Source organism: Aptenodytes patagonicus, chromosome 1 (genome assembly GCF_965638725.1).
Source record: "Aptenodytes patagonicus chromosome 1, bAptPat1.pri.cur, whole genome shotgun sequence".
NCBI classification, from domain to species: Eukaryota; Metazoa; Chordata; class Aves; order Sphenisciformes; family Spheniscidae; genus Aptenodytes; species Aptenodytes patagonicus.
This window is the reverse complement of record NC_134949.1, coordinates 218,515,334-218,536,219: the sequence shown is the minus strand read 5'-3', so window position 1 is coordinate 218,536,219 and position 20,886 is coordinate 218,515,334. Positions and strand designations below refer to the sequence as shown.

Below are 20,886 nucleotides of genomic sequence, written 5' to 3'. Positions count from 1 at the left end.
ACACTGAAAAGACATTTAGTATGAAGAAAAAAGGATGGGGGTTTTTTTCAGATATGCAGTCTAGGCTTTATTTTAAGCATTACCACAGACTTCCCACATGAGCAGGAACAAGTGACTTCAGTAATAGTTATGCAGATGGATGTGGGCTCCTCTTTCTGCATTTGAAGGTGTTTAAATACAGCCCAGGTTCAGACCATTAGGATGGCACTGAACTTACGTGAATACACCCTTCCTTAGAGACCATCTTCATGTAAATCAGAATTGGGGAATTTACCCATATGGTGCATACAGCCTACAACTTCATTTAAAACAGTGTAACTGGTAAGTAGGCAATATAATTTTCAACTATTAAGGAAGTAAAGTCCAACAATGCATTTGAGTTAATGCATGAAAATACATTTTTCCCTTATTAAAGGTATTTGAAACTCTGAAGGTTATTCAAAACATCCAATCTCAGAGTCTAACATTAGCTGATTAAACTAATTGGCTTGTTTCCCTTTATAGACAACAGAGGGGATGATTTATAGCAGGAGCCATAGATTTCCAACCCAAATGTTAAATAAACATCATGAATGCTACCTACTGTATCTTTCATACTCGTTGGCTCATACTGATCTTGAAAGTCTACTCAGAGATCATCATCTTCTTTTTTCCCCAAAAGAGGCCTGTGAATAGGACTGGATGGAAATTGCATTTTTATCATGGGTAAGAGCATACCCATACTGTAGTAATTTCAGAGTCAATGAACCCGTGTGTCCAACACCAAGGATGAGATGGCACTGCCCAACCTGAAGCCCAGGACTGCAGTCTCTCAGCTATCCCAGGACCCAACACATCAGACATGGTCTCCCACATGAAAAGATAACACCTGGGTGTGGTGGGTTGACCCTGGCTGGATGCCAGGTACCCACCAAAGCCACTCTATCACTCCTCTCCTCAGCTGGACAGTGGAGAGAAAATGTAATGAAAGACTCATGGGTCGAGATAAGGACAGGGAGAGATCACTCACCAGTTACCATCATGGGCAAAACAGACTCAACTCAGAGAAATTGACTCAATTTATTGCCAGTCAAATCAGAGTAGGGTATGAGAAATAAAACCCAAATCTTAAAACACCTTCTCCCCACCCCTCCCTTCTTCCCAGGCTTAACTTTACTCCTGATTTTCTCTACCTCCTCTCCCGAGCAGTACAGGGCTATGGGGAATGGGGGTTGCCGTCAGTTCATCACACATTGTCTCTGCTGCTCCTTCCTCCTCAGTGGGAGGACTCCTCACACTCTTCCCCTGCTCCAGCGTGAGTCTTTTCCACGGGGTGCAGTCCTTCAGGAACAGACTGCTCCAGCATGGGTCCCTTGTGGCGTCAAAAGTCCTTCTAGCAAACCTGCTCCAGCATGGGTTCCTCTCTCCACGGGTCCCAGGTCCTGCCAGGAGCCTTCTCCAGTGCAGGCTTCCCACAGGGTCACAGCCTCCTTCGGGCATCCATGTGCTCCACCATTGGTCCTCCATGGGCTGCAGGTGGGTATCTGCTCCACTATGGACCTCCATATGGGCTGCAGGGGGACAGCCTGCCTCACCATGGTCTTCACCACGGCCTGCAGGGGAATCTCTGCTCCAGCACCTGGAGCACCTCCTCCCCCTCCTTCTTCACTGACCTTGGCGTCTGCAGAGTTGTTTCTCTCACATATTCTCACTCTTCTCTCCCAGCTGCCGTTGCACAGCATTTTCTTTCCCCTTCTTAAGTATGTTATCCCAGAGGTGCTACCACTGTCGCTGATGGGCTCGGCCTCGGCCAGCGGCAGGTCTGTCTTGGAGCCGGCTGGCATTGGCTCCATCGGACATAGGGAAAGCTTCTAGCAGCTTCTCACAGAAGCCACCCCTGTAACACCCCCACTATCAAAACTATGCCACACAAACCCAATACACTGGGACATCTGAAAAATGCTTGTAGATTCAAGGAATGGGAGACCATGGCACAAAAATATCTGGTGTAAATAAAATCCAGCAACTTTTCCCTCCCTGTTAACATCTCAGTGACCCTGCAAAATAGAGAGCCAGCCCAAGAGTTTCAGTTCAGAACAAACACACTTCATTTCCCTTACAAAGATACATCACGCTTGCATAAAGCACTTTGGTATTTTTAACCTAGTGACTCTCCTTCATTGGGTTTTTCAGCCTACTTGAAGCTTCTCTGTGTTGTGAGCTCCTTGGCACGCCAGCAATTCAGCTGCCATAACAAAATGCACAATTTTAAAGAGCTTGTTTTTAAATTAGTGTCATCATGAGATATTCATTCGTAAAATGCTTATTTATCATCTGACATAGATTTCCATAATAATTCTCAATTACTTTACTTATTATTCTTACAGGACAGTGAAGTCATCAGAGAGATGATGCACAGAAACACAAAATCAAAGGAAAAATGTCAAAAGTGAGAAAAAGTATACAACACACATATGCCTCGAGTATCCAAGAATAGCACTGTTACCAGGATTACAAAATAGAAAAAAAATCGCTTTTACAATGGTTAAAGCTTTTACAATTGTTTTTTCCAATGAAACTTGTCCCTTAGGATCCCCAGTCCAGGGTCTTTCTGAATGTGGAATTTCTTGTCTCATCAGAACTTGAAAACATCCCCACTTTCCAAACAGAAGACTAGTTGAATATTCCCATAACAAGTTCCAGTACACCTAAACTTTTGATATTTTAGTTTAGTTTTTGAAGTTTAGTTTAATTTTTTTCTGATTTGATTTCAAATGATTACTGATATTTTGTAAAAAGAAAATACAGTGCCAATATTGGAAAGATATTTCAAATACAAGTTTCTTCCTGAAAATGTAAGCATGGTACTCTGCAACTTTTCAAATGTCTTTCAACATATTGAGAGCAGATCAGAAATAGGAAAAAAACCAGACACATTCTTACAATCCCTTTTTAATTTCAGCATAGTGGATTTTTTCTCTACTATTGTTTTCATTCTAGAAAGTCCTAATTGTTACTGAAAGTGACCCTCCAAGCTCTTTTCATGCAAATCACATAGGACAGTTAAAGGAGCCTGTGCAAATTGTTTTTGCTATTGAAGTACTTAACACACTTTGACTGCTTTTTTAATACATTTTAGCAGATCAAGTACAAGGAGATCCAGATTTTTTTTTTGGAGTATGATTCAGAAATACTGCCTCACTTCCTGACTCTATCTGATTAAATTCTGTGGGACCTTCTTTAATGATTTTAATGGGTGAAATGAAAGATTCTTCTACAGAGAAATCAGAATTTCCTTTGAATGCTTTACGTTACTATTCAGATATATTAATATTAATTTACATCGATATTCAGACACCTGGGGGTCTGGTTAATAAAAGCGTGCATAACAAATGTGAGTTCATTGATTGTAATGACCTTCTATGGACTTCTTGAAGTAGGGCATGAATCTCATAGGTTTACAAAGCACAGGCTGAAAACAGTGGATCACTGTACAATCCTTACAACATGCGGATGCTATGAGGAAAGGTATGTAGTCAATATCTGCAGACAAGAATTTTATAACTCAGTTACACTTATGAATCTACTTTGTTGTAGTATATATCGGTTCCATTCTGCCTTTTCCCATTCCAGATTACTTTTCTTCCAGATCCCAAAATTCACTGAATTTCACCGAAGAAACTGCATACTGGGTTTTTTAACTACAGAAGAAGAGATTATGGAAATCATCAGCTGTATGAAATTTTTGAAAACAGTGTTTCAGGTTAAATTTCCACTCTGTAAAGATAGGGAATGATTTCATTTTGCACATCCTTGTACAGTGGGTATTTAATAATCTCTGGGTTAGTGTTTCTGAACATAAAGCTGGATGGAGGCAAGACAGTAAAAAATCACAGTCCAGCTGTTAACAAAAGCCCAGTAACAAACAGTGTGAATAAAGTTAATTTGTTCAAAATAGTAACTTAAATAAAGTTCAGCACTGACAGAACTATCTAACCTCAACACATTTTTTAGAACATTGAAATTGAACTGCGAATTAATGAATGACAAATTCCTCTTACATAGTCAGTAATAATCTGCTATGGGACTCTAATGCATAGCAATTGGTTAGTCTCTCTAACTTAACAGTTGAAGAGCATGTCATATAAGAAAGGCAAGCTGAATGGATGGTGTAAAATCTGTGACTATCTCATAAACAAGAATTTTTCATTTCAGAAAACAAGTTTAAGGTAAAGACAAAGGCAAATACAGCAAAATCAGGTTTACATTTTTTACAAAGCATTTAGTTCAAAGTAAAGATCATTCAAGGCTCCAGAGAAGTTTCCTTAATCAGCATTAACCCAAGCACAGAACTTGTTTCAAATGCTGAAGAAAAGCCTTTATTAAGATACTGGTTTCCATTCAATTGATTTTTTCAATAACCATATCCACTAGGATACAAAATTTAATTTAAAAAACCATTTACTATAGCTTAATTAAATACCAAAGACTGTTGGAACATTTTTTCTAAGATCTAATAACAAGATAGCCAATTAAGATGTTAATTCTGAAATAAAAGACAAATTGTGCCCTGTGATTTGCACAGCATCTCTTGAGTTTTGAAATTGTTTATGTGAGGATTGGCTGAGAACAATCTCTGATTTAGATGACTGATTTGCCTGTTTTCTTCCAAATGCTCAAACTTTCCATATTTTTTTAAGCATGTGAGAGAGGGGTCACCTCTAAAAGGCTCAGACAGGGAGTAAACGGACTAAAATACTTTAATACCTGAAACCAATAGATGGGAAACTACTTAATTAGGAGCAGTGAGTATAATCTATCATTAATATTACTTTAGAACTTAAGGTTCATAAACACAATCTAGGAGTCTGGGGTGTTAAGACCTCTGCAGGCACAGACCATATAAAATCCTCAGACATAAAATCAGACATGAGAAAAAAAACAACATAAAAATACATGAAGATAGGGGAATACAAACAAATAATATCATGAGGTAATATGGAAGTTGATGCTCTTAGTATGCTAACTATTGTCAGGCTTTTAGAAGAAACATAGAGGAGAATATCCAAACAGAGATTTAAAGGAGCATGAGACATTTTGTGGATCTTGATAGGAAGCACGTCCCAGCTGCAATAGGCTGCCAAGGCAAAAAGTGCTTTGCAGAAATCATATCTCTCCCTGAAATACTCATGGACAGAAGCTTAATTCATAAACATTACTTATTACCATTCCTCATGGTTTGGAACAAACAAGCTTAGCATTTCATCTGAAATGAATTTTTCTCTGGCGTGAAAAAAAAATCAACAATGACAAAAAAACCACCACCCAAAACAGTCAAAGAAAAGAAATTTTATTGGTATTGCTTACAGCTGCTATGTCTCATTTGAGAGCCCCTTTAAATGCCATCAATAGTTATGAGAACTACATCCCCAATGTGATACAATCATAATGAAATGAATCGAATCACAAGAAAGGAAAGTAATGCCCACCAAAAGAAAAAGAGTATAAAGGCAAAATTTTCTAGATGCAAAGTTTTGTAACTGTGGTACAGAAAATAATCTCATTTGTAGAACTCTAGAAAGTTTTCTTACTCCTGGAAATTTTTTTCTCAGTACTTTGAAAGAACATGGATTAATAGAGCCGAGGACTTCTACAAAAGTTTTTTTCTATCAAAATAGAATCTTGCCTTTTTTTCTAAAATGAATATTTTAATGAAAAACTGTTTGTTATAAATTTTCAATAAAAATTATGTTTCAATTTCATTAATGAATACTGATCAATAAACTTCTTTTAAAAAAAATTGGTTTGAACACTCCAAATGGTTTCCTAGTTCTTGATCACTGACACAGATTATACAAACAAAACAGCCATGTACAAATGCAGCAGCCCAAAAAATATCCTTGCAGACAATCTTAAAAGTCATTTGCCTTCTTCTGATATTAAATACTCACTTGTTATAAGCATATAAAGTTTTAGAAACAATAACTCTGCATGAGACTGTGGATTCTGCCTTAAGAACCCTGAAGAAGGTCACTATTAAAGCTGCTACATACAGGGAACAGAGAGCAATCTTAGGAACTATTTTGTAGTTTTATGCATCCAGATTCACCTTGGCTTGTCTCTGAGAACTCCCAGCCACTTAAACCACTAGAAATGCTAGGATGCGACATCCCCAGACACAATCAGTGAGGCTGAAATCAAGGCCAGAAATCAAATTTCTTCCTTGAAATTTCTCTTCTGAGATGCACAAATTGCAACTGATTCACACTTTTGAAGTTTGTACCCTCCAGGACAGGCCTGGCTGGGAATTCCCAAAGCTGAAAGGATTTTCAGGTGCTTAATTCCTCAGTGTCAATTGGGAAACATTCGATCTCTGTTTAGTAGGCTCAGCTGTCCCTTGGCATGTTTAATTGACAGCTCCTTTTCAAGGCAGAAGGAGCAGAAGATGCCAGAACCTGCCTCCAAACACAGAAAGAAGGTGCAGGAGTATGCAGGCATGTGAATTTACTATACTGTTTCTGGAAAAAGGGATTCAAGATGAAGAATTCTCTTGAATATGAGTAAGTTCCTACCCTTGAGTAGACTCCCTCCATAGACCTCCCCCACTTTTAAAGAACGGGTGTCCATTAAACATGTACCCGAGGAAGCACTTCACATCTGCCTACCCACCTGAAGAACAGTGGCACCTTTGTTTTCCCAAGAAGCCAATATGCCATCTGAGAGAGCAATATGTTGGTCAAGGTTTATCTTCCCTGATTCTCAGCGCATAACGGATGTTTGGATGTATTCACCCCAAATCCCCTTTACTAGGGACAGCAGAGGGCAATTTACCTTACCTGATCTGAATCACCCTGTGTACATGCCTGTACCTCACCACTAATTAAGTGAGCTCATACTAGTTTAGCACTGGCCCTAGGTGAGATCAGTCTTGCTCTTCTCCATCAGTGCTATGAAATGTCCAGATACAAATCTATTTGAATTAAGAATGAAATTATGATATAAAACCATTACTGCTTTATTTTGAAGAGAAATAGGTCCTTTTCTCTGATAGGTATGACCACAGATATTTATACAAACATCTAGAAACTCCTGCATAGAAGTGAATGTCCATCTCAGAGAATCAAAGAGCTTTCTCTGGGATACATCCTGAGCTCAAGAGGAGCATCACTCTTTGAGAAATGCAGCAGTCAAGTACAGCCTGCTATAAGAAAGCCTCAGAAAAAAGCAACTGTTTCCCTGCCTGGGATCTATATCCTAACCCTGGGTGGATTCCTGGGCACTTCAGAGGAGAGCTCAGAAGAACGGTGTGTGGTTTACGCTGGTCGGTTGGAAACACCTTGACTGCATTCCTGTGGGTATGACTTTCTGCACCTCCCAACTGAATCATTGTAGTTGAACGAAACGCAGGCTCTGCATACCTGCTGCCATTTGTTACTGCTGTTGCTCCCAGGGTGCTTCTTTGGCCCTATTGTTTTCAACTGGGAGAGAGGAGTTAATGCTTTGTGGAGTATGAATCATTTAGTCTTCTGGCTACAAGAGCACAACCAGAATGAAATAGCAAACTGTCACAGAGCTTCTGGCTGCCAGTAGCTGAAATTGGCATATTAAGTTCAATGTAGTGTAAAATAACGGGGGGGAGATGATTAGAAAACCCTAATTACCTTTACCCAAGCCCTTGTCCTGGGAGAACCCCCATGACAAGGACTTATGGAGCAGCAAGAAATAATTAGATTCCTGACAGAGCAATTGCTACGTAAGTAATTAAGCTATCTATTTTCTTATTATTACTACATAATATCAGTTATATATCTTATAGTAAAAAGAAGAAATATACATAAACCTTCTTAAAAGTTTCACCTAAGAGATGACAGCTTCAGAAGCAGTTGTCTTTGATTTTTTTTTTTTTTTCCAAAGAAGAAAAACAACTGTGTATTCATTGCTCTCTTTCTATGTAAGGGCATTTCAAGTAATCAGCTCTTGACAAAACCAGATGAACAACCTGCAGTTAGTGTTTTGGTTTCTGGACATTCACTTCTATGCAGGAGTTTATAGATGTTTGTATAAATATCTGTGGTCAGAGCAAGTAACTAAATAACACATTTTAGTATGTTACTTCTGCTTAACCCCTCAAAAATCTCTATTAGGTGTACAGCTAACATTAAGCCCTGCATTTTGTGACAGTCATCCTCCTCAAGATATTGCTGAGCTGACAATACATTACAGTATAATTTTCATTATGTCAGAAATGCTCAGGTAAAATCAGGTTTTTGGGTGGTTAGCGTGCACTTTTTGTTACTCAGACAACCTCCAGGTGATGCACATTTGGCTATGAAAAGTGAACTCATTTAGCCAAACCCTGAAACCTTTGAACACATGTAGAGTTTGGAAAATGATTCAAACAGAAACATGTTTAACTTACTTTATTTTAACTGTTAGGATACAAGGAATAATTTTCCTTTTGGTATGCATTGGTAGAACTATATTAAAAATCAGCTTAGCCAATCATGGTTAAAAAGAGTCATAATATATAATAATAATATATAACTATACATTTTCCCAGGATAGAGATGACTTACTTATTATGATTCAGCCAGTTTCCACTTCCTTCATTGTTACTAATCAACATATAATTGGTTGAAGGATATGGCCCCTTAGTAAATATAGATTTTATTTTATTAACTTTGCCTTCCTAGTTAAAATACTGTTCATTTAATCCATTCTGTTATTACAGTGTTTCCAATTAATAGGAAAAGATCAACAAAATTCAGCTTGGGCCTTATTCCTTGAAATAGTACATGGCTTTTTTATCTGCTCTTCCTGAAAGCAGTATCTTCTTGTCAAGATTTATAATGTCTTTTCAAGGCAGTAGTGAACTGAATTCCACCAGAATGAGGTTTAGAGAGTTGTGCTATTTCATCCACGTTATCAGTTGCCTTCAGCCTTAACTACTGGAGACACAATGGCTTCACTAGAAACTACCAATTCAGCCATAGTCAAGGGGAAATGTGCTGCTGTGTGTGCTACTTTGTCATTTTAATAGAGTGATAGAAAAATGAATTACACCACAAGTTTACAAATCAGAAGTTTTCATTTACTCTGAGTAAAATTCTTCCATAATCACTCAGCAGTGTTAGAGAGATGGGTTCCTTGGTATAAATCTCTGCTGCATGGGTAATGTTTTTATGTTCAGATCTTCAGGGTGTTTTAAGTACTCCTAAATCATCTCAAATGTGGAGTTAGAGAAAACATCTCTCTGACTTTCTGATTCCCACTTTCCTTCCCTAATCGGAAAATGGAGCACATGTAACAATAGCTGTGAAGCTGGGACAACTGAATGAATCCTAGTGATCTAGTACTTCCTTCCCTTTATCTGCCACACACTTTTCTCCTGTTTATCTACACAAACGACCTCTGGGGGATGCAGAAAGTAAGATCTGAACAGAATTGATGGCAGATTTGCCGAGAGAAGAGACTGTTCCTGGACCACATGATCTGGAACTGACGCTCTTCATCAGGAGGTGGTAACATTGAGCTACAAACCCGTAGGTCTTCCCCTTTCATAAATATCTTCTCTGTATCCAGACATGTGTGTGTGGTTTGTGTGTGTGCAGTGAGTCACTATTCCTAGGTGCAGACTCTGGCATGATGCAGATAAATCAAAAAAAGAAAGAGAAAAAAAGAAGTCATGGAAAATAACATACATACTACAGAGAAAGATAATAGAAAGGAAACAGATCTTGACCACTAATCAGTACCTTCCAGCAAACATCTATTTGTCACAATGTTAATTTTAAAGGAGCAGAAATAGATTTGGGGTTTTTTTGGACAAATATATGTCAAGCATTTAATGGAGATCATTTTAGGCTCAATTAACTTCATTAACCAAAAGTCTATAGCTGTTCTGAAGATAAGAAAATCTCAAGGACAATACTAGCTTTCATCCTGTTCAGACTACCTTTAAATCTTTTTAGGAATATATACTGGATCACATTTTCAGTCTTAGTTTTAAGACTAAAACTAAGCTTCTACACAGAATGGTGGAATAACAATGCTGGAATTTAAGATCTTAATTTCTTTTCACCTCTTGAATTCTTGTTTTTGAGAAGAAAGCATCTCATCTTTTCTCAAGCTTAAATAGAAAATGTTTTCATTGTTCCAAGAGTATTTTTAGTTTCTTTTCTTAGACTTGGAAGAGTCTCTTTCATCCTCAAAATAGGGTCACCTCAGAAAATTCTCTGTGGGCATTGCCTATCACTCTCAGAAGACATATTTGAAGAGAACAATCTTAAGTGAGCCACCCATAGACTTCTCCCATTCTGAGTTTTACTAAGCCGTTGAATAGAGTAGAGCTTTAAAGTCGAAAGTAAAATCAGAAGTGTATATTTCTTGTGGGAGAACAGAGATGCACCCGCAAATGGACACAATTTCCCAGCAATGCCACTGACTTGATTTCATGCAGAACTGCAAGTACAGGTCTGTTGGCAATATGGAGCTGTCTTTGAGATTGCCTCATTGTCTATTTTTCAACTGTGTAGGTCATCTCATGGATTTGTCCTTTTGCAATGAAAATAAATCTTACATAATGCTTCAGGATTCTTTGCCACCTCTTTTTGTGTGTTTTTCCCCATGTCTCGTTTCCACTGGAAGAATAGAAATCTTACGTTATTTCAAAGCGTAAAACATGTTTTTCTTTCATACTGAAAGTTGTCAAAGCAGATTGAGGGTAAGCATAAGTCTTCAAATATATAAATAGTAGTCTTAGAAAGGCAGGGAATTAACTGCCTCCTTTGTTCACATGAATAGGACAAGAAGTAATAGGCTTAAAAAAATAGTTTAAAAAGCTAGGTTAGACATTAGGAAGAGTATGAGGACTAGTTAAACGTAGGAAACAGTTGCCTGAGGAGGCTGTGAAATTTTTATCTTTGAAAGATTGTAAGCAGATCCATCCAAAGGTGGATCAAGCATGAATTAGGTAGAGATGATCCTGCAGTGCAGAACTGAAAGACTTGAATGGCGTCCTGAGTTCCCAGCCAGTGCCATTTTTTACAGTGCTGAGGCACAACTCGACCCAAGTATATTGACTGACAAAGCTACCTTCCCTTTGTTGTTAATGCCAGTCTTAGATAAGAAAGATCCCATCCTTCAGGAAGTAAATGATTTAATTGGACACACTCATGATTTGTCATGTCACGAGAAAGATATATTCATTACCTATGTCAACTAATTATTTGTTTCCTATTGAGCAAGACTGCCTATTGAGCTCACTGAAGTTGTGCTGCTTTATGGTAGTACTTGAATAATAAAAGAGCTTGGAGCCTCATAGTCCAAAGGGCAACACAGTTACATAGTAAAATACAGTGTCTAGCCTGAGTTGCTCACTGTCTAAAGTAGTCATGAAAGAGAGTTACAGAGAAAAAGTGAAGACATATAAATGTAATGACACATGCAAAAATCACTAATAAATATAGTGCCAGTACTAGTATTAAAGCTCATATCTCCTAGGACTAAGTTCTGCATTCATGATCTACCCCTGTGTGTCCTTCTTCCTTTTTACTCATAGCAGTGCACTGCACAAGGGCTTCCCTTACAAAGACACCAACTTTGATTTAGGAGGTTCCTGAACTGCAGATCAGTTGTAGATATAAGAATGCTCCAGGAGAACTTTGCTCCATCCTGGCCTGGTGTCACTTTTTGCCAGTCATTTACTGTTGGCCAATTCCAGAAACAACACATTGATTTGGTGGACCTTTGATCTGACCTGATACAGCCATGTTTATTTTCTAATGTTATGCTTTCAGATGTGTAGGACCTGAATTTCCTCTCAGAGACATATGTATCTCTTATTGAGATAAATAGAAGTTGTGTTCGCTTGCCAATATGCACACTAGGAAATTCTCTGATGTTTGCTTGACACCATGTCACACCCACACACACTCCAGGGAAGATACAGCATTCCGGCAAAAGCAAAATGAAGACATTCTTCCAAACACGCTTAGAGCTTACTCCCATCCCCCACTACCTCCATCCATATTAGTGACTCTGAAACTGGACTGCAAGATGCAATATTTATTAGAAACAGGTCAGATAGATACAAAAAAAAAAAAGGGATTTTAAAGAGAGAAAAGAAGATTAAGAAAATCAGGTTGATTGATTTGCTTTCAGTGTAGAAGTTTGCCTCACCCGTCTCCCTAAAATCCTCAAGCATAGCTTGTGGGGTCCTTATGTTAATCTTTTGTGGTTCATACCATAGAAAGAAAATGATGGTCCTTTCAGTTATTACACAAACAGCCTTGGCAGCCACTCTACTGCTTCCATCTGCAGCAGGACACAGCTGGGGGCTGCTATTGCTCACCTTGAGGGTCTCTGAGCTCCAAGGCTGCCAGGTAAATAGAGACCACAAAGCTCCTTTGCAAACCTAAGTTATTCTTTACCCTTTAGTCTGCTTTACCTCTAAGAGCACTGTTTGGATATAGGAAGGAAGACAGCTTTTCACTTCCTTAATCTCTTTTACAGCTCTAGAAAAGCAAACCTTTGTTTTACTTTTAAGTTCTTTGTCTTTTGGGTGGCAATGAAGATTCTGACTTAATGCTGCTATTTACAGTGCATTTAATTACTAGGTATAATATGATAGCTGCTTCCTTGGGCTACACATTGATGCCTGAACAAGAGAACTGAGAGATAAATAAATGAGTGGGCAGAAACAGTTGCCTCAGAGGAAACAGCATTCAGGTGAGGCTGTAGCAGGCTCCTATCTACCGTGGATTGAAGAAAAAGGGAGCAGACCCGTCATACAGGCTGGGGTTGCCTGATTGTACTCTGAAAGTACTTTTTCACCTATTTATTTTGTCCCCGGAGAAGAGATCTGTGCACTTATATTACATTTAGCTTCCACATTTTTTTCAGAGGTTATCCAGTTAGAACTATACTAGGTAGAAGAATTTTGGCTGATTAATTTTTCCCTGAAGCAGCAGAAATAACCAAAGATGAATTTAGAGCATATTCAGGTCTGCAAAATTTCATATCCTCATTTATTTTACAGGAACTTCTCCATTAGGTGGACTTGTACAAACAGAAAAAGGCATGTTAACCCACACCATACAGCATGCTTTCAGGAGGGAAATTATTACATCCTCTGCAGTGAGATCTTTCTTTGTCCAACAGGCACTTTTACAAGTCTCACAAAAGATCTCTTTTTTAAATTATTGAAAAGATCTCATTTCCCTCAGATCATCCATCTTGCTTTAATTTTCCTTCAGCAATAGTTGCCCTTTTTGGTTGCTAACCAGATTTTCTTCAAATATTGCTGAGTTTCCTATCAGCCAAATTACTTTTGGGACTTCCTGGAACTAATGGTCCTCCACATTTTGTTCTCCCTCCTTATCCTCATCTCTACTACTCACCTTCTACTTAGCTCTTTTTGCTGTAACATCTGTGAGCCTCAGAATCAATAATATTTTTCTCCAATCCATCTCCTCAGGAGCTAAGCAGGTATCTTTCTTTTATTAGGAGAGGTGATTTGTGAAAGCTAGGGAATACATACACTGTTCTGAGAAGAATGGGCACTGCTTCACTGGGCCTTCTGCCCTCTTGCAGAGCATCACTTGAATTGCTTGTGATCATCACACTTCTAGATTTGGTGTCCTCACCTTATCCACCTTCAGTTGGACATGCTCTGCCAATGATGGCATGCTCGAGAGAGTTCCCCTTATGCTGGGGCACAGCCTTTTGCATATCACAGAACAGAGTGAATTCTGAAAATGCAGGATGTGATTCTCAGTGTTTGCAAGGACATTTAAGGATGTAGTCATTAAGTCCTGACTGCACTTCAAGGAAGCACAGAAACTCTGTGGGATGCCCTGTAGTTCTAGATTTCCCATCCCTTTGTGGTAGCTGTTTTAACCGATACACAACTTAAAATTTTTCTATAAGCCCTTGACTGAATTAGTATCTAAGGGCCATGGGGAGATCAAATCAGACTGATAAATTTTGGCCATGTTTCTCCATCTAGACAGCTGAAAATCAGAATCAGTACTAGAGCCTAGGGAAACATTTCCACCTCTGTTGATTTTTTTAGTGGTTGTGTTTAATTTTTTTTATTTTATGCAAAAGGAAGTCCTTAATAATCTTAATTAATTTCTCTTCACTCAAACAAGGTAGTTAATACCCAAGTAAGTCTGACACACAATATACATACTGGAACATGAAGCATATGGAGGTTCCAGTAATTCTTTGCAGATCAATACTGCCTCTGAAATGCCATTTGGAAGCTGGAGATGTTGACCAAGCCATTTTACCTCTATAAGTTTCCACTTTCCCTTTTCCTTTCCCTTCTCCTCTCCTTAAGGTAGGAAAAGTCCTACTGTCTTGCATTTGGAATCACAAATCCTTTGCAAAATTTCTGTCTCTTGCTCTGTAGGTTTGTACAATAGCTACTTTTATACTATTAAATAAACAAATCAGAGACAGTTATCTCGTCTGGAGGTAAGAGGCGTGCAAGGCCTGCATCCATATATCTTAACACTCTTCTACCCCAAAACAGAGTATCTGTGTCCAAACTGCCTCTTGGTAACAATCCCTGACAGCACTGTCACCAACACCATGTCCAAGTCCCATCCCAAAAGTGCTAGTTGCTATAGGAAAAAACAATGCCAGCGAGCAAAAAAAGAAAAAAAGTTATCCAGTACTGAAGAACTGTTCTCTGACCCCATTTTATTTAGGACAGTTATAGTCAATATGCATAATTTCAGTTATGGCTAATAGTTTCTATTGTATTATAAAAAATCATGTGAACTGGCACTGTAACATTTAGTAATTCCCAGAGATGTTTTGGAAACCTTGTAGATGAAAGGCATCAGATAAAATTATCACTGGCGAGAGTAATCACAGAGGTTTTGTTCAAACATCAGATGCTAATAGCCAAGAGGAGGAGGGTGAAGGTGTTCATACAACATGAAACAAAATTTCAGCTATTGGGGCCGACTACTACCTATAATGAGGAACAGCTGAAAATCACCTACAAACAAATTGGTTTTATCTATACAATTAATACTCCATATTTCCTTCTGAATTATGTTCCACAGTTATTCTGCTATGTGAATGTTTTATTTATTCTCTAATGAATTTTATCTGTGAGGATATCTCCTGGCATATGACCTGTGGATGACAGAAGCAATAAACACAAACAGATGAAACCTGGTGTCCGTATCTCAATTAAGTTGAATAACGGTTAGGTTAAAATAACATTTTTTTCACACTTGAAAGTCAGCACACTCACCTTTTTGTTTGAGGTTAAGTCCAATTCCTCAAGGTGCATGAGGCAAATATTTGCTGAGTATTTAAAATGTTTTTCATGAATCAAAAAGCTCTAGAACGCTACAATCACTAATGACTTGCCATCTTTCATCTCTGTCACAGACAGGCAATGCAATTTCAGGAACTGCATAGTATGTCAAGAGTGGAGTGTTTATTGAAGGATATCTTTTCTCCTCCCCTTGGGGCTCTAGAGGGTGATCTATATGATACGTACTCTCCTTGGCCACTCCATTTTCTGTTTATCTGAGCATAAAACAGGTGCTATAAGAATTCCATGACCTCCAAAAATCTCAGTATTTTTGCAAAGCTTCAGATTGGAAATATTAGGGGTAAACCCAAATCAAAAATGGAACAAAAAAAAGCTAAGAGGAAGTGGAAATGTTGATTTCTTGTGGTTTCCCATAGACCTGCTGTGTGGCTTTGGGACTTTAGTTCTCTCTGTGCATTTGGAAATACAATAAAATAATTCTCCACAGAACAAGGGGGAAGCAAAATGCATTTGTAGGGTAACAAATAAGTATCCATTAGTGATGAAGTTTTCTGTGTAAGCCCATTGCATTTCAGTGACAGGCACTCTCCCTACACTTGGAGTGTCCTTTTATAACCTTCTCAGTTGAATGGGCAGCCCAAAGCAACTTCAGGATCAGAGCACGAATGAAAATATAAATCTTACCCTAGTCCATTTTCCTGCATAGCTTCACAAGAGAAATTAGTTGCACGAGCCTTCTTTTATTTCAGAGGTAGCTCTTTCCCCTTCGAGTGCTCTGAACCATCTGTTCTTTTCAAAATCTTGCTAAATGCCTTTTTCCCATATATAAATGATGCACAAAAAAGTCCCCAACATAATCTGCTTGTAAGATCTGGGTTTGTCCTGGTGTCACATCCATCCCAGGTCAGTGCCTTAGGCTGTTCTCCACAGAACCAACCAATCAGCCTCACTCTGGACCAACAGTTAAATATTCGTAGCCAACAGAGCCGAACAGCTGAAACCAAGAGAGCACACAGCACATCAAGGTTCTGGAAAACAGAGCTTCAAATCCCTACAGGAACTCAGGCCACCAGTGGACAATGACATTATTGTCTTGCATCCCATCTACATGAAGAAGCCTTCCTGCAAGTTCTCTGATCTTTCTTTTGCTTTTTTCTTTCCCTTCTGCTGAGAAGCCTTGAGATTATCCCACAACAGAATGAGAATATTTTTGTGAGAATGAACATTGTGCTGGTTTGGCTGGTGTAAAGTTAATTTTCTTCATAGTAGCTGGTATGGGGTTATGTTTTGGATTTGTGCTGGAAACAGTGTTGGTGATAATACAGGGATGTTTTTGACATTGCTGAGCAGTGCTTACACAGAGTCAAGGCCTTTTCTGCTCCTCACCCCACCCCACCAGCGAGTAGGCTGGGGGTGCACAAGAAGTTGGGAGGGGATACAGCCGGGACAGCTGACCCCAATGGACCAAAGGGATATTCCATACCATGGGATGTCATGCTCAGCATATAGAGCTGGGGGAAGAAGGAAGGGGGGGACGTTTGGAGTGATGGCGTTTGTCTTCCCAAGTAACTGTTAGGCGTGATGGAGCCCTGCTTTCCTGGAGATGGCTGAACACCTGCCTGCCGATGGGAAGGAGTGAATGAATTCCTTGTTTTGCTTTGCTTATGCGCACAGCTTTTGCTTTACCTATTAAATTATCTTTATCTCAACCCATAAGTTTTCTCATTTTTACTCTTCTGATTCTCTCCCCCATCCCACTGTGGGGGAGTAAGCGAGCAGCTGTGTGGTTCTTAGTTGCTGGCTGGGGTTAAACCGCAACAAACATTTTTGTGGAACATAACTAACAGCTCCACAACATCCCACACTGTGCACATGAGTCTTGCTGCACTGCAGGGACATAAAACAGTCCGCTTTCCTGACTAAGGGTGACTCAAAGCAAAGCAAAAGTCCTCAGTAGGCAAAACTAGTTGTTGTTTTTATTGGTGGTTCTAAAACCAAATCTGTACCAAATCTATTGAAAGGACATAGGAGGCTCCTAGATCCTTGCGATTGCCCAAGTGCAGAGCCATATGTAGAGAGAATACATCACTCCAGCTGTCCTCAGCTGTCGATGCAGCCACAGAAATGCTCTACTTGGGTGAAGGTAGGTGCAATTATTTTACATCTGTCCCCAGCAGCTACTGGCTGGGGACAGGTTAAGGTATGTCTGAGAAGCCACTTCTCAGCCATTTCCTTGGAATCTCTGTTAATAAATAGAAAGGAGAGAAAAAAATCCCCTACACTTCTCTTTTTTTTTCTTTGTAAACACTTCTAGTTCATGCTACAGTTTTCACAAATAAATTTTATAGTACTGCCACAAGCATGGACACTCATAAATTGGTCCGGTAGAATTAAGGATTTTTGTTTTAACTTCAAACAGTTTACTGTTTAGAATTCTGAGAGAAACTATCACTTTCAATTTACTGAATGACAGTCATCTATTGAATGACAACTTTCTTATAATTAGGCGTGACATCTCCCACTGCAGCTAGGAACAGGTATTTTTCACTGACAAAAAATCAAAACCAGTTTTCTCTAGACCTTACTTTTTTGAAGAAGTAAGCTATATTGCTCCATTCTTCTTCACAGTCACCAGTTCCTGAAGTTCTTATTCATAAAAGCATCTCAGAGGGCTAAATTTAGCACTGCTGTACATAAACAAATCCCATAGAAAATTAACTATGGTTTGGAGTCTGGAGGAGTTAAGGGCCAACATATTTTTTTAAAACAATGCTTATGTGCTTCTAAATTTGGGTCCTGCTGCAGAGAATTGGTAACTTCTTGTATTTAGGAAAAAAAGAAGACAGCAAAGGACACGTGGCACCAGATTCAGGTAGAGATAGTGGAAGTGGCATTTGCTCTGCTTTACTCTAAAAAACTGGCAAGTAGGCTTTTCCACCAAAGCTAGTCATCAGGAGAGTCTTTGTACAAGCCCTTTTCTAGAACGTAATTTCTCTGAGATACTTGAAACGTCCACATTACAAACAAGGGACCTAAGAAGGTCCTATTTTTCTCCATTAACTATAGAGGGAACTGTGATGACTAACCCACATGGAAGTATCTAAACTGTAGACATCTAAATACGTTTAGGTGAATCTTACCCTGAGGACTGTGGTCCCTTTAGGTGTCAGTCCAGAAAAGGACCAAGATAATCCATGGAAGAACCTACAGATAAAATGTATTTGAAAGGAAGGGCAGACACAGTTGCCATAAGACAGAGAGATAATTAAAAAAATTCAGATATGAAATTGTCAACACATAGGCTGATGCCAAAGAGTAGGGGCAGAGGCAGGAGTCCCTGTTGTTGCCTGTTTGCTTCCCCCTTTGCCCAAGGGGGAAGGGCAGCTGTGTGCAATAGTGCAGACTGGGAATAGAGGCTGATGTCCTACCAGTGGGGCAGTCTCAGCATCCCAGTTTCCAAGACAGCTGGGCAGAGCTGCAGTCCTTACATGTTTCCCTGAGGGTCTCACCAGGACAGCTGGTTTCACTGACACTGTTTTATTTGTGTTCCTGTACAGTTCATTCTTGGGCCAGCGTCAGGTCATCCTTCTAATAATGCACTGGAAAGGCAGTAGGCCACGTTAGCTACTCTTGGCATGTGCCATTTTATAAAGATCCCAGTAGGTTTACATCAGTGTCTTTTACTTCTCGGTTTACTAGCCCTTTTTCTGCTTGGTGGACACGTCTGAGTGAGTTTTCCTTTCTCCCCTTGGTGGTTAGGGAAGGAACCACTGATATTGAGCTCCACGTAAGAGAAAGGATTACCTATATATTGCTTTTAGGACAGTATGTGCATGTCAGCACATTGGCTCAGGAAGAAAAGATGATGGTTAACAAACTATGTTTTGGGAAGGTCTATTTCATGTCCACCCAGAGGCCACATCAGCAATCCTTAACACAGTTTTACTCAAATGAGGCATAGCTTCAGGCCGTATATGTACATGATGCATTTTAAACTGCAGTGAACAAAATGGATGATACAAATCAAATGGTTTTGTGTCAGCCTTCCCTTACACAACGCTATTAAGACTGGCCAAGCAGGCTTGTGTTTGCCTGGCGTGTCATGAGAATGATGCATGTGTTTGTAGAGTATGTACCACTATGACATGGCTGACATTACTTTCTAACTCTTAGATATGCACATGTATAGGAGAGACCATGAGTACGTTTTAAGTATGCTTGACTGGACTGTCTTACTGTTTTTACCCCACTCGGTAAAGAGGCTGGCTATAATTGCATGGTATTACTCACCTGCCCAGCAGCAAAAATTCTCCAGCGAGTCCCAGGCGCCTCATAGCCATTAAGAGTCCTCTCACAGTCATGCCTTCACAGAAGCAGGCAACCACTCTTGCCTTGGGCAGGTGGCTCCGAAGCTTTCGCAGCAGCTTGTCAAAGCTCTGTTCACCAGCATTGCTATAGATCTTGTAGGAATGTGCAATGCAGATCCCTTCCTTGGCCGCCATATCTTTGAAAGCTTCCATTCCACTTTCACCGTAGTTTCCTAAATACAAACAGAAACACATATGCAGATATTAAAATTTGCAGAAGCTTTTCATGCTTTGGAAACAGCAAATATTTTAAAGAATATGTAACATATCTGCATAGAGATCAGTGTACCTATCTTAACAAAATAACATTAACATTTTGATTTATTAATCCATTTTTTAAGTCAAGGTCAACGTATTTTCCCAGAAACCTCACTTCTGTTTAGGAGCCTGCACCTCTGTTGAAATCAAAGGCTGTTAGGTACCTCAATACCTTTGAGGATCTGGTCTCAAATGTTTACAACAATGTATGTATAAATTGCACAGCCTCTTCTGATTCTCTTCAGTTGACTAAATGTGGTCAAGTGCTCTGGGGTTTACTTCAGAAAATCTAAAAATATATGTTCAGAATAAATATTTTAAATATAAGCAAAACAAAACAATGACTCATAACAACACGACTTTGTTCATAATGCAATCTGAAAAGCAAAAATTTTTTTAATTACACTGAAAGGTAAAACATCCTATGAAGAAAGAACTTCTGGTGACTCGGGAGAATGAATGGCATAATTGAGGATTAGCATTACAGAGACCACAGGATCACAGATGGACTAATTGTACTTCTGTGTTGGTTTTCTCTAAATTAAATGTCTACCAACCCAACAGGAAAAACTTCATATTTTCTTTCAATCTATTCTTCCCCTGTGGGATAAACTGATAATAAATATTAACAGATAGATACATTTATTGTTTTTTATTCTGTTTCACCATGGAAAATTCTTCATTGCTAGGCCTACATAAAAGTCACAGTGCTTGAACAGTGGGTGTACTGACGCCACTGACAATCATCCTGACCAGGATTGTCTCTCTGGTTCCCTGTGCTCCTCCATCTGGCTGTCTAAATCTGTTTCATGTCTCATTTAAATAAGAAGGCCTTTGAGGCAGGAAATTTTTCTCCAAAATATTGCCTTAACCCCTCAATAATATTCCATAGAAACACAGTCAGTAAATTAGTAAAAGTGAGAGTGTTAAAATAATGCTTTTGCAAGGAACTGCTCGTCCTTCACTTATTTCTGTTAGTTT

General features: G+C 39.1%; 1 protein-coding gene across 4 annotated transcripts in view; it reads right to left on the bottom strand.

The window, feature by feature from the left end:
- The window catches only part of GRM5 (glutamate metabotropic receptor 5), a 298,233-nt gene that overhangs the window by 146,311 nt on the left and 131,036 nt on the right, over positions 1–20,886 (bottom strand). For all 4 annotated transcript variants that reach the window (XM_076328339.1, XM_076328337.1, XM_076328338.1 and 1 more), the window contains one exon: positions 19,571–19,820. In XM_076328339.1, the coding sequence (XP_076184454.1) occupies positions 19,571–19,820 (250 nt within the window). The remainder of the gene's footprint in view (positions 1–19,570; positions 19,821–20,886) is intronic.